Raw genomic sequence first — 13,306 nt, 5'->3', positions numbered from 1 at the left:
ATGAGTGGTGTGGGGCCAGTCCACATATTGGATTGGGCCCTGCACAGCCTTAGCTGGCCTCCTGCGCACCAAGATCAGGGGTCCATGTCACACCCAGATCACGACCCTGCTCTCATGCACTGGGATCAGGCACCGTGTTACCCTGCTTTCCCAATCTAATATGCAGGTTCATGGTGCGCAGGACCACCCGCATACCTGTGGGGAGCCTCATGGGCCAGATAACAGTGCTGGGGGCTAGCTCTGGCCCATGGGCCAGGGACTAAGCACACTTGGTTTAGACAAATCCCATGTGATACAAGTGGTAGAACCAACCATTGAACTAAACTCTCCCGAGTCCTTGTTCAGGGCCTTATACCAATTTAGAGTTACTTTATCACTACTGAACTACAAGGTACTTACTGTATTCCAATATATCATTTATATTGCATGCATCATGACAGTTCTTGTATCATAAATCTGAACAGTTTCTTTGAACTGACTACTGATAAAAAAAAAAAAATTATTTTATTTATATACACACACATCACACATGCAAATATCCTCTCATTCAATATATTCTTGTTTCTTGTGAGGTCCAGGTTTTATGTCAGTAGGGTCTATAAAATATATCTACATCTATATCTCTCTAGCTTTATGTGTGTATGTATATAAAAATGTCCTTTGTCATTAGTGTCTATTCAAAAACTTATACAATAAACTTGATAGTTGACATTTACAAAATGCATGGAAATAGATATAGATATCACGCTGCATTGAAATTGTATATAATTAATGTGTAAGTATTCATTCTATTTTGTAGCTTGAAACAACATGCATCTTTTCCCCCAAAAATAATGCCCCCAAAATTGGGCTGCATGCTCTTAAGCCGGGAAGGTGTTTTATTCACTGGAAAAGAAGCTTAGAGACTCTGCACATCCCAAGATGGTGGAGTCCTGCATTTACACTCTCATAGGCATAGCTATTGGCTGAGCACTGTAACTTGTGCCAGAAGCAACAACCAAGCTGCTGGTAGTACCTGGATGAGGCCTGTGATATGGAAACAACACTATTTACACAAACTTTTATATAAAAGAACTACTTACAATAAAGAACTAACAGTTTTGCTACTGCCTTTGCAAAGCTCTAGAGCCTTTGTGTGACAGTGAGTAGCTAGGGACAGAAAATAAATGTAAAATAGTTTAAATGATCAGTTCTGTTACAGGTTTAAACCAATTTCTGATGTTCAGTGCACATAAATGAGTATGAAAATAGCTGAAACCAGTTTGAGGTAAACCTTGTTGAATGTAGTATCAGACTTAAGTGATTTGGGTCAAACTGGTTTATGCAATGTCTGTCCCAGACTCCTTCCTGGTTTAAGATAAACCAGACTTCCCCAGCATCATGGCATGCTCTCTGGGCTGGGCAGGGCCCTCTGCTCCACAGAGGCCCCCTCTGCTACCTCGCTGGAGCTCTGGTAGAGACTTGCATGCACAGAGCAGCTGCCTGGCTTCTCCCTGCTAAGCAGGGTTTATTCTCCACTCCCCTCTGCCTTATGCAATCACCTCAGCATTAGCTCGCAGATCACATGCTGGCTACAGTCTATGCTGTGGGAGATGACAAAGGCAGATCGACTTTTTGGAGCTTATCAACAAGTAGCTTAATGTCCTTTCTTGGAAAAGCTGTTTAAGAAGAGCTTGAACTAATGGAGAGAAGTTTTGTTTTCTTGTTATTTGATGTTTTGTATTTTGTGCCTTTTATATTTCACCAACCAGTATTGTTTGTTTTGCTGTTTGTGTTTTTATATTTTGGTTAACCCTGTCTTTTGTCAACTGGATGAATATGTCTGTGGTTGTACGTGTCTAACCTTTATTGAATCCTGCCCCTTTGGGGTGCTGTAGTGTCCCCTATACCCCCTGGTTTATGCCTGTAATGTTCCCACTACTGTTCTCTCATTTAAAAGGTTTATGGTTAAGTCTCTATTGGTGATCTGGCTCTACTCTATAGGGGAAGGAGGGTCCCTACACCTCCCACAGTGCTTGTGCACCTGCTGTGATCCCTTCAATTGGAGAGGGTGTACAACTTGGAGTACCGCCTGGGTTACAGGTTGATAAACACTGAGTTAGGGGTGATAAACTTTCGCTGCTGGGCTGCTCAGGGAGTGAGGGGGAGGGGGATAATAAGAATGTCCTGCCAGAGCCTGGCCAAGCCCCCTCAGCTCAGCCCTACAGAAAGGAAGGGAGGGCTGCTCTAGCAACCCTCAGCGTCTAGCCTGAGCCACTGCAGATAAGTGCCTGAACTTTTTCATTCCAGAGGGGAGGTCAGTGCAGTTACAAACCAGTTTAGCTTAGCCAGATTAGAGTAACCTGCCAAAATTGAATCAATTCAGCCTCAGGCTTTTTGAATGCCAGTCAGTAAGTCCTCCTAGAAACATACACTGTGCAGGAAGTGTGGCATCTCATGAGACAGTCTAGGTGAGGCAGCTGGCACCAGGAACTTCTGGGTGCCACATTTCCTGGACATTCTCTGTTTTTCCCAGGAAACTACTGTATGTCACACAGTAACCCATATACTGTTTTTGCCTCTGGAAAAATCTTTTTTTATATCCTCTGCCTTCCAAAAACTAGTAGTAGTAGTACATTTTACTTGGGGGCGTGTGTGTGAGAGAAAATATATACTGTATTTCAATGCAGGATGATAAAGGGTGAGAGCTGCTCACTGAGTTAGAGAACTGAACTACTCTTTTTATTATTATTATTATTATTATTATTATTATTATTTTTATTGGTTAAGCAACCACAATAAACTGAATGGTATTCCAGACAGATAAGGAGCCAGTCACTATTTAAAGGTAAAGACAAATAAGATGCTTTTGGGAGATGTTATGGACATGGAAATACCAAGGCTGTTTTATACAAATATTACTATTTTGAGTCCTCTCACAAAAAGCATATTTTTAAGAGGTCTTTGAATGAGTGTTCAGTGGACAAGAACTGGAACAACTTAAAGATTAGTAGTTCATCAGTACCCCATCTTCCAAAATTCATTTTACCACACTTTGCAGCTTATGAGGAAGGGACTTTCTTTGTCTATTTGAGCAAACAACTGAGATGAGGTGGGGAGGTTGGTGGAGGTGGGCGTGACTGAACTTCAGATCCAAATATTTTGGCCAGTCTCACAATGCACTAAGTAGAAAACTGTACTATACCAAAATTAATGTTGTTGCACTATATGTTCTTGAAATCACTTGAGAATGCAATCGGCATATTACACTTAAATTATGACTTGATTCCACTTGGTCATTTTTATTGAGTTCATGTGAGGTTATTTCCCAACTTCTGTATATTAATTGAGTAATTAATTAATTACTGTAACAGAATTTGGATTTCATACTGTGTTCTGGGGTATGGTAGTCATTTGTTTTATATATCAACCAAGTAATCAAACAAACACTGTTTGTATGTTAGGCATTGTAATGTCACCAAGGAATAGTTATCCTAGAAAAAGATGGATACTATTTCTATTATCCATCTATAGAAATAGTTGGATAATAGAAATAGTATCCGCCAATAGCAACGCTCAATCATTCTGCTATTTTTATATATTAAGCACGGTAAATCGAAAATGTACATATTTTATCCAAAGTCAGCAAGACAGTACTTACTCCAAAAATATATATATTTTACATAGAGTAATGAACCTTCACATTTTAGGATAAGTGAATATTATGCAATCACATTAATGTTATTATGTGCTACACTACAATTTTTTTCAGAAAGAGGATTTAGCTGACATCTAGTGGCAAAAATTGAAAACACAGCTTAACAGTATAGGAGTACTATACTAGTAGTTGAGAGAAAAAAATTCTAGATAATTTAAAAATGTGAGATGGAATGTTTGGTTTTTTAAAGCATTCTGATTGTTGCAACTAGACTTTCTGTAAATGTGAGGTTACTAAATAAACTGTAAGTAGATATTTGAACATCAACACTGTGTCCAGTCATGCAAAATATGACTGGATGTTTCAGTAAAACTTGCTTGGATGTTTTAGTAAAACTATGTAATCATAGAAAACTAATTTGGAGTTATCTGCTTTTGTCCTTATTGTGCAATATTATGAGGTACAGATTCAATAATGAACCAATGTGTATGATTAATATTTTTGAGTATTATGAATTCATTTAATCAGAGTATTTATTTTAGAAATTAATCATAAAAAGTACTGAGCTTTCAGGATTGCCCCTTCCAATGTAAAGTAAATATAACAAAGTAGGTCATGAAGTCTTACTATACCCTATATAACTCAAATTTCTAGTTTTAAACAGTCCTTTTAGAGATTCTCCTCTTCAAGACCAATGCCCATCCTGTTGAATGGATGGTATGAGGAAAGCTTTCATTAGAACCTGGTTCTTCCTTACCATACAGAGAATACATAACATTAGTCAGGAAATAATAAATATTAATTACAGGAAATGGTGCAGGGGGTTGGACCTGATGATCTGTTTAGGTCCCTTCCGACCCTAAGCGCCATGATACTATGAAACCAATATGATTTTTCTTCACACAGGCCAGAACTACAGCCTTCCAAGGAAGCTAGAAACATAAATCATTAGTTGTCAAACTTTTCCTGAACAGAAGTGTTTTGTTTTTTTCCTTTTCCTTTTTCCACCTTATTCCCTGAGTTTGAATTCACTTCTCATTAATCTGCATTGCATATAGCTTCCTATGGTCATATTTTTCCCTACTTTTCTTAGAGGCAGGCACAGTTCAGATCTCTCTAACTTCTCTATGTTCATCAGTACTGACAAGAATTGTTATAGTACTGTGGTATGGCCTTGATCTCTGGTAGGGTCACTAAAGTGACCAGTTTCCCTCACAAGCACTACAGGGTCCTGATGATGAATTCGTTTGCAAGGCTAGCAAGACACATTCAACCCTTGGGTTTATTTTTGTCTGACAAAAATGCTATTAGATTTCTATGTGGTACCAGCTTTTTCAAGTAAAATGCAACAATTTACTGTATTACAAAAGTTATTATTTCTACAATATAATCCTTATAATATTTCATAATATTGTACAATGTAGTCATCGCATCTGCTTTAATCTTAAAAAAAATATTCCATCCATAAATATAAAAAGCAAAGAACACCATGTCTAACTCAGAAGTTGCATGTTGCATTTAACTGTGTAATAAAGGGATAACTGGGTGAATTTTCTGCAACCATCCTAGTTGAATGTGGGTCACAAGTCTCATTAGTTTGTAAATACCTCATTGCTCTTTACTTTGCCAGTATCTGGCAGATCATATATGACCCTTTAAAACTGCTACTTTGAAAAACCATTTACAGGGCCAATAAATTAATGATAGTTGATCACACTAGGAAAAAATCTGTATTACCTTAATCATTTCAGTTGATAAAAGACTGATTTAATTTTTAAACATTCCAAGTTTTAAGTAGACAATTCATGAAACAATGTACACTATATAGTTTCAACTAGCCATTCAGTTTCTCTCAGATTCATTTTCATTAAAATATATAAGACCTTTTAGTGGAGATATCAATTTTGGAATACAATATTATGAAAACTCAGCATGGACTGCAAAACCACCTAGCTGGGTTAATACTTGGGTGATTAACTTGCATTGAGCCCCATTGGTCCAAAGTTAAGCTAGTACCAGTAACTAAACTAGCTAGGTTTATATTCTCTTGGGTATGTCTATGCTGTACTGCAGTTATAATGATGGCTGGGATACAGATATACATGGTGCACATGATTCTTCTGTTACTACTGACTGTATGACAGGTGGAGGTAGGAGCTCAGGAGTATCATTCTTGTTGTCCCAAAGATGTTTAGCTTTTTCTCCCACTGAATTTATGGCAGAGCTATTATGGTCCCTCATTTTAGCAATTCCTTCTTTTTACTACCTCTATCCTGAGAAGGCTTACTATAAAGGCAAAAATAATTTTGATCGGTTTTTTTTTACTTTTCAATTGTCTTCCTTGAAAAGCTTTGACTCATATTTGCTAAAAATGAAGATAGACATTTATTCATTTCTGTTTCTGAAATGTATCTATTCATTAGTTCATCAGTTAAACTATTACATTATATACAAATTTTACAACATTTAGGTAATAAAAAGAGCCAGGCTAAGCAACCTACATTTATAACAAGATCCAACCACATAACTGAAGCTCCATGTTTCCTATTGCCCCAGTATACTGACATGTTGAAAAGAACATATGGGTTTTACAAAGGAAAATACACAATTTTTAAAGCAGATAGTTTTGATTCATTCACGTGTCACAGAATCCCTATGGAATCAATCATTTGACAGTCTGAAGAACACACAATCGGTTTTTAAGAGTTTTTCTGATACAGAGGATACTCAGACACCTCTACAAAGGTGTCTCACACTAGATTGAAAAGACAAGAGAAAGAATATGAGGAGGAAGGAGGGGGGAAAACTATTTTTCTAGCCTCTCATTCCCAGTGCTGTCAGAGGGAAAAAAATACTGATATCATTTCACTGCTGCTTTTACTTCACATCACTGCACATGTCCTTCCAGTTGATCAGTGACAGGCTCTGAAGTCAAAGCTTGAAATGTGAAGTAGCAAGGGGCTCTATAAGGTATGGAGAAGGAAGTGTGGAGCAAACAACTGTAGTCTTGAGAAACAGGAAATGATAGGCCAACTCTTAAAAACATTCTCTTAGCCAGTGATTCTAATTTAAACAGACTGAGCTCTTGCCAGGCGTTTGGTGATACCACAATTAGAGACAAGAAAAATCCTCAGGATTAACAATTAATATTCATTATTAAAGAAAGCAAATTAAAAGAACAGAGGTCATCACAGTTAACAGATTCATTTAATCTCTGATCCTTTTAGTTTCTTTATGGCTGCATGCAAAATGTTTGCTGCACCCAGTTTAATATCATGTGGTTTAATACTGTTTAATAAAAGCTGTAGACCAGGAGCAGCATGTACAGGTGTTCATCAATGCCAGAAGCTGCACGGGGAAGCTGATGTGAGTAACTTGGGGTGGAAAGCAGGAGGGTATTGGTCCACAGGGTAGGTAGTTTGTCCAGAGGCGGGGAGGGTGGGAGGTTTAAAATAGCCCAGTCAGGGTCAAGTGGGTAAGAAGACCATAGCCCCAGGGCTAGAGGAGCAGTTGGACTTTCCCAAACCCAGAGCTGTGCTCCTAACCTGTGCAGACATTTGCTGGACTAGGTTAACCTGTTTCCATTCTAAGTCAGTTCACCAACTCAGGTGAACTAACTTGAATTGGGTTCATCATTTTTGGCCCAATTTAACCCTCCCTCCTCCCCAATTCTGCACAGATGGGCATTTAGGTGGATCTAACCCTAGTTAGGCTGATTTAAGTGTAATATCTGTTCATACCCTATATAAACTGACTCCAGGTCTCAGGCCTTGAGCCATCACATCTGCTGAAGTGAAATCACTTAATTTTCCCATTCACAAAACCCCAACTAACCAATTACCTTAGCAGGCTGAATTAGGTCCAAGTACCTGTAATTTTTCCCCACTAGAAGGTACGTTCAGAAGTACCTAATGACTTACAGCCCTCTCAAAATAAAGCCTTATTTTTTTTTGAAAGCTTACCATCCTTTAAAACCTGGAGAAGATGATGCCTGCTTCGTATACTCCTGAAGGACCTGTTCTTGCATTATTTGGTAGTTTGTGCTCCATGAGACCACATCTCCTCATACCCTTTCTCTTTATCAATCCCTTAGGTACCTTTGATGTCTAGGTTCTCCCCTTTGGATAATGGAGGTAGTATCTTCACTGCCAAGCCAAATGTACATATATGCATGTATTAGAATGCTTCAGAATGAGCAGCAGGAGTTAGTTTTCTGAGCCTTCAGAAGCAGACAGACTGTCTAACACAACAAGGACAATGGATACACACAGCCTGGGAAAGTGGGGGCATGTACCACACTGTTCCATAACATGAGCGAGGTGGCACCAGCTTGCAAGGCCCCATAGCGGGGGGCTGGAGTTTTCCAGTTTTGGGGGAGCAGACCACATTAGGAGGACACTGGTAAAGCCCCAAATTAGCTTGTGGGCATGTGATAGGTTTATGAAAATGAGACTTTTGGCTGACAACACAGGATGTGGACAGTGTGATGACAACACAGAGAGACCAATCAGCGATAGCCGTGGATGAAGAATCATCAGGAGGAAAGGAGAATACAAAAGAAGGACTTTGGAGCAGCAAAATATCCTCCGCCCAGGTCCTCCTCCTCCCCAAGAGGGTCCCCATTCCCTGGAGGGGACCCCAAGCCCACCATGGACAGAGGGCTTACCACCAGCTCATCTCATCCACCCGACTGGAGGTGGGGGTATGGAAGGGGGCCTGAGCATCCCACCTCCAGGCTGCTGACATGCTGACATGTGACACCTAAGAGAGAACCTTAAACTGAAGTCTGCATCCTGGGCAGATTTTTCTTGACTCTGACAGCCCTAGACTTGGTAGATATATAGAATTGCTTGATTGCTGGTATAAACATTTGAGGCAGTACTGATTGTCCCAGATTTTGACTCAGATACAAACAGGCCTAATTGTTACATATAAGCTGTCAGATAAAATAGAGCAACGCAGTCATTTACACATGTAGCCATTCCAAGCTGCATTGTTGATCCTCTACGGGTAGATGTCTGGTGAGAGCACACATCCTGACTGGCCTGTCCCTGAAATGAACTGCAATAATCCTACAGATGTACATGGCCATCTCTAGGATGGGGAAGTGGGGAAACGGGGTGGAAAACACTGCCACTTTTTTATTTCACATACTTCACAGGTACTTGAAGTGGGACAACAGACGGATACAAATGTAGGGCTCCAAGACAAAAAGGTTTCTCCTGAGACATTTAGGGAGGTGCACTAAGTTAGATCATGAATGGGTTAGCCTGATCTGCTAAACATCTGTACATGTTCAGAGCATAGCCTCAGGGCTGGGAAAGGCCAGACACTTGCCCCAGCCCTGGGGCTGTGCTTTTCCTAACCTTCTCCTCTCTCTCCCCAACCACCCTCATCCTCACTGGGCTAATTTTAGCTCCCCAGTGTCTCCCAAACCCAGATGGGCAACTCTTCCCACTGCAGACCCACTAGCTTCCCCTGATCCAGTCATCCTTTTCACCACCCGGACTTACTTGGACTGCTTTCCTGCATTGGCAAATGTCTGCACAAGTAAGACCTGATCCATGATCACACAGCTTAAAGTAAGCCAGGTGAATGTAGACGGGGTCTCGGAAATGTCTGCACTTATGCATTGAGAAACTGGCAGTAGTGTAAGTAAACAATTAGATAATAGTGGTCAGCATGATAGGACACAGTCCCATAATGACAGCTTAATTGTTAAGTATTCTGAAGCCATCATAGAAAAGGAGGATTTTTAAAGTTAGATCTAAGAGAAAAGAATGAGGTGGCTTTGTAGGTTTTTAAAGAGAGTTCCTCCTAAGGGTGAAGAGCAGCTTGTGAGGAAGCACAAAGGTGCTTGTTTGAAAATTTAACATGCAAGTGATAGAGGCTGAGATCCTGGACTGATTAGAGAAAGGGTGAGGTGGGAATAGGGCCCTCAACCTGAACACAAGCACTGAGAGAATGTATGCCAGAAGAAACAACACAAAGATGGATAGTATAGGACATGAGAAAACAAACCCTACTTGTAAAGCTTCTGCAAATATGTTACCTTTCATGTTCCCAGGCATACTTTCTGCCTTTTTCCATTCAATTTGTCTTAATATTCAATGAAAATATTGTATGTGTTTGTATTCAGTGATTGATGAATTTACTATAACCACAATGTAGATGAACTGTGGAATTAGAGTAATTACCGTGGAGTTCATTACAGTTGCATTACACCGTAAAGTGCAATAAAGGGACTGGGTAGAAAAGTGTTTAAAAATGGCACCATCTTCTTCCTCCACAGATTTGCTTCAATGATACATTTCCAACCATAATTTGCTCTTGTGGGAAAAAAATGCCTTTTCTACTTTTTACTTCTAACAATATGGAGCTAATATAATTAGAAGAGTTCTCTCACAGATGAAATCTGAAGGGCTTTTTTTTAAAGAGAACAACTACACTTCAGGAGAAAACTGCTATTCCTTAAATTTTTTCATTGAAAATCACTGAGGCAGACTTTAGAGATTTAGTATGTTAAATGAGCTGCTGAGTCAGAGGGAGGACTTTGCAATGTGCATTACATAACCAATACATGACTAACACAATCACCAAGATTACAGTAAGATTGTAAAAGCCCTTTATAAGCCATTTGTGACTACACCTAGGGCTTTTAACTATATTAACCTTAATTGAGCTGCCAGGCAAATGTTACTAACTTTCTGAGAGAAAATTAAAATATTCCTAAAATAAGAACATATATCACTATTCCAGAGGCGCTCAGACATTTTGACCAGTGGGCTGGATGAGCAGTGCCCGGGCCAGCTGATGGTCCTGGGGAAGTCATGGTAGGGTTCCATTCAGCCACACAGAGTGGGGCAGAGGGCATCATGGCTCCAACCTGGCCCCATGGTGGGGGAAGAAGGGGGCCATGGCCCAACCCTGTAGCAGTAAGAGAGTGTGGGCCAGCCCCAACTCAACACCACAGGGGAAGGGGGCTTGAGCCATCCCCTCAGTGGGGGGGAAGCAGGCTTGAGCCAGCCCCAACTCAGCCCCACGGGGGAAAGGAAACATGACCCAGCCCCATCCAGGCCAGGCAGAGGGGCATGAACCTCATCTAGCCATGGGGGTAGTAGGAGGGTGCATGACTTGGCCCCAACCTGTTGCATAAGATTCAGGGTTTGGGAATTTGGCAGCATGGCAGGGTGGCATATTTACTGCCACCACTCCCCTGCTGCCAAATTTCCTGATCCATGGGGAGCCCTGCAGGTTGGATACCTATGGCTTCATGGGCCACATTTTGCCCATGGGCCAGAGTTTTAGCAACCTTGAAATGTTGCATTATTTAAGCTCACAACTTGCACAGAAGTTAAGGAAAGAAAAAAATAAAGAAACAGTTATTAAACAAATTAGAATCACAAAAAAGATGTACCTTTAAGTTTTCAATTTCTTCCTTGTGTTCTCTCTTTAAGTGCAAAATGGCAGCTTGGTACTCTGGAAAGATAAACAAGCACATTATGTTAGATAGCTTGGTGGAAAACTACAAAATACTTTCTTGATATGCTGTCATTTCACATAACACTGAACACTGCCAGGCCAAAGAGACACATTTAAGCTGCTGAAGAACAGGAGTCTTAAAAAGCTCACAAAGAACCAAATATAAATCACACTGATTAGTATGTATATTCCAGGACCATATGATACATGTGGCCATACTGACAACGTTGATAACGATGTTGAGGACAAGTTAGATAGCTAAGTCTCACATGGCAAACAAAGCAAAAATGGTTATAATAAGAAGGTAACAAGAGGTAAAAAAGTAAGAGGTAACAAGAAGAAACAAAAAAAATTGTCTTTGGCTGAAGGTAGAGCTGATAGTATTGTACTACAATTTAAAGGTTTGGAAGAGACATTTATTATTAAAATATTTTATAACATTCTACACTAATAATCTTTATAGACAAAACATTTGGATAGAAAAGGGCTATAAATGTAATTTGGGGCCTGGAAACATGTCTTACAATGAGAGACCTAGAGAGTTCAAGCATGGTTAACTAAACAAATGAAGATTTAAAGGTAATAATAGTATGGTAGTTAAGTACAGTACCTTCACGGCAAAAATACACTGTGTTACCCAGGTATTCTTTAGTAAAGAAAAGCATATCAGGAAGAATGGTGGAAAGTGAAAGTCAGAAAAATTCATATTAGGCAGAAGGCTTTTTTTTTTTTAATGGAGGAAGGGGATGGGGGGGTCGTGATTACCCAATGGAACAATCTACCCAGGGAAGTAGTGGCTTCACCATCTCTTGAAGTCTTCGAATCAAGGCTGAATGCCTTTCTGGAAGACATATTTTAGTTAACACAAGTTATTTGGCTCAATGCACGATTAACTGGGTGAAATTCATAGCTTCCACTGTAGAGAAGATCAGACTAGATAACCTAACACTCTCTTAAAACTATGAAAGTATATTTGTATTTCAGCTTGGAAGATACAAATTACTAAAATTATTCTCCTTACATTTTAAGCATTGTGGGATAGTATTAACTAAACTGATTATTTACTTAACTGGGATCTTTCATTTCGTAAGCAAAACCAAAGCTATCATGCTTACTAGGTGGAAAAACCTATTAAGTTAGAGCTTGCTTACATTATTTAAAGGAAGTAGTTGAATGTTTGATGTGTAGCTGGAAACCCTCCTTAGGGTACTAAAGTCTTTCTCCTTCTGTCTGTCTTCAGTTCTAAATATTTGGCCAGGGGCAACACCCTACTCCCAGCACAACTCAGAACTTATTGGCATGGAGTGCTGAAAAAAGAGCAGAGTGAACATATTTGAGAGAATAATTTCTCTTTGCTATACTTCGTTTGACATGGCAAAAACGTTAGATTAGCATCTGGTTCTAGAACATGTTGTATCTTTGCCTTGGGAATATTTGTGAATGCTAAATGACAGAATCCATTCAGATTGCCAGAAAGGGTAATATTTAATGGAGACATTTCTTCAACTCTTAGAATATTACCCAATGCCTGGCACAGCAAAATAATGTCAGGCAAAGACTAAAAAGGACCAAAGAAAAAATATTAAATTTCTCTTTTCATTTATGGCCGAGGAATCTCACCGTATACAGCTAAGAATGTATCATAGAATCATAGAATCAATGAGTTGGAAGGGACCTAGACAGATCATCTAGTCCGACCCCCTGCCATGGGCGGGAAGGAGCACTGGGGGTGGTAGGGGTCATGAGATCCCAGCCAGGTGCCTATCCAGTCTCCTCTTGAAGATTTCCAGAATGTAATTCTGTCATTCTTCTGGCCAAGGTCCCCAAGCTAGATATTCACTTGCAACATTTTGGATCCATATGCTTTTATCTTCCTTCTGGTCTGGGAAGCATCCTGGCCTGTTTCTTTCTTTGATCTCAGATCCACACTTTCTGTGTACTACTGGTACACAGAAGTGGGATCTGCCTTAGGTCCCCAAAAGCAGTTCAGATCCCTCAAGACACACAACTCCATCCTTATAGGTAACTCGTTTGAAATTTATTTTTTTAATACCTTATGATTTTTAAAGAAAATAACACAAGTTGTGGAAAAATTTTGTAGACAATTATTCTTTATTTCATAAAGTATAAAAATACATGGAACTAGCCAAAACAATAAAACAGTATTTTCCTCCATCCGTTTTCTGA

The 13,306-nt window shown here is 39.7% G+C and overlaps 1 protein-coding gene across 4 annotated transcripts in view; it reads right to left on the bottom strand.

Annotated features, from left to right (window-relative positions):
* FMN1 (formin 1) overlaps positions 1 to 13,306 on the bottom strand; it is a 251,494-nt gene that overhangs the window by 185,783 nt on the left and 52,405 nt on the right. For all 4 annotated transcript variants that reach the window (XM_090033495.1, XM_090033496.1, XM_090033492.1 and 1 more), the window contains one exon: positions 11,055 to 11,116. In XM_090033495.1, the coding sequence (XP_089889621.1) occupies positions 11,055 to 11,116 (62 nt within the window). The remainder of the gene's footprint in view (positions 1 to 11,054; positions 11,117 to 13,306) is intronic.

The sequence above is a fragment of the Crocodylus siamensis genome, chromosome 2 (genome assembly GCF_052110815.1).
Source record: "Crocodylus siamensis isolate JL-2025a chromosome 2, ASM5211081v1, whole genome shotgun sequence".
Taxonomy (NCBI): domain Eukaryota; kingdom Metazoa; phylum Chordata; order Crocodylia; family Crocodylidae; genus Crocodylus; species Crocodylus siamensis.
Note: the sequence above shows the minus strand (reverse complement) of the source record. Positions and strands in the feature narration are given on the sequence as shown.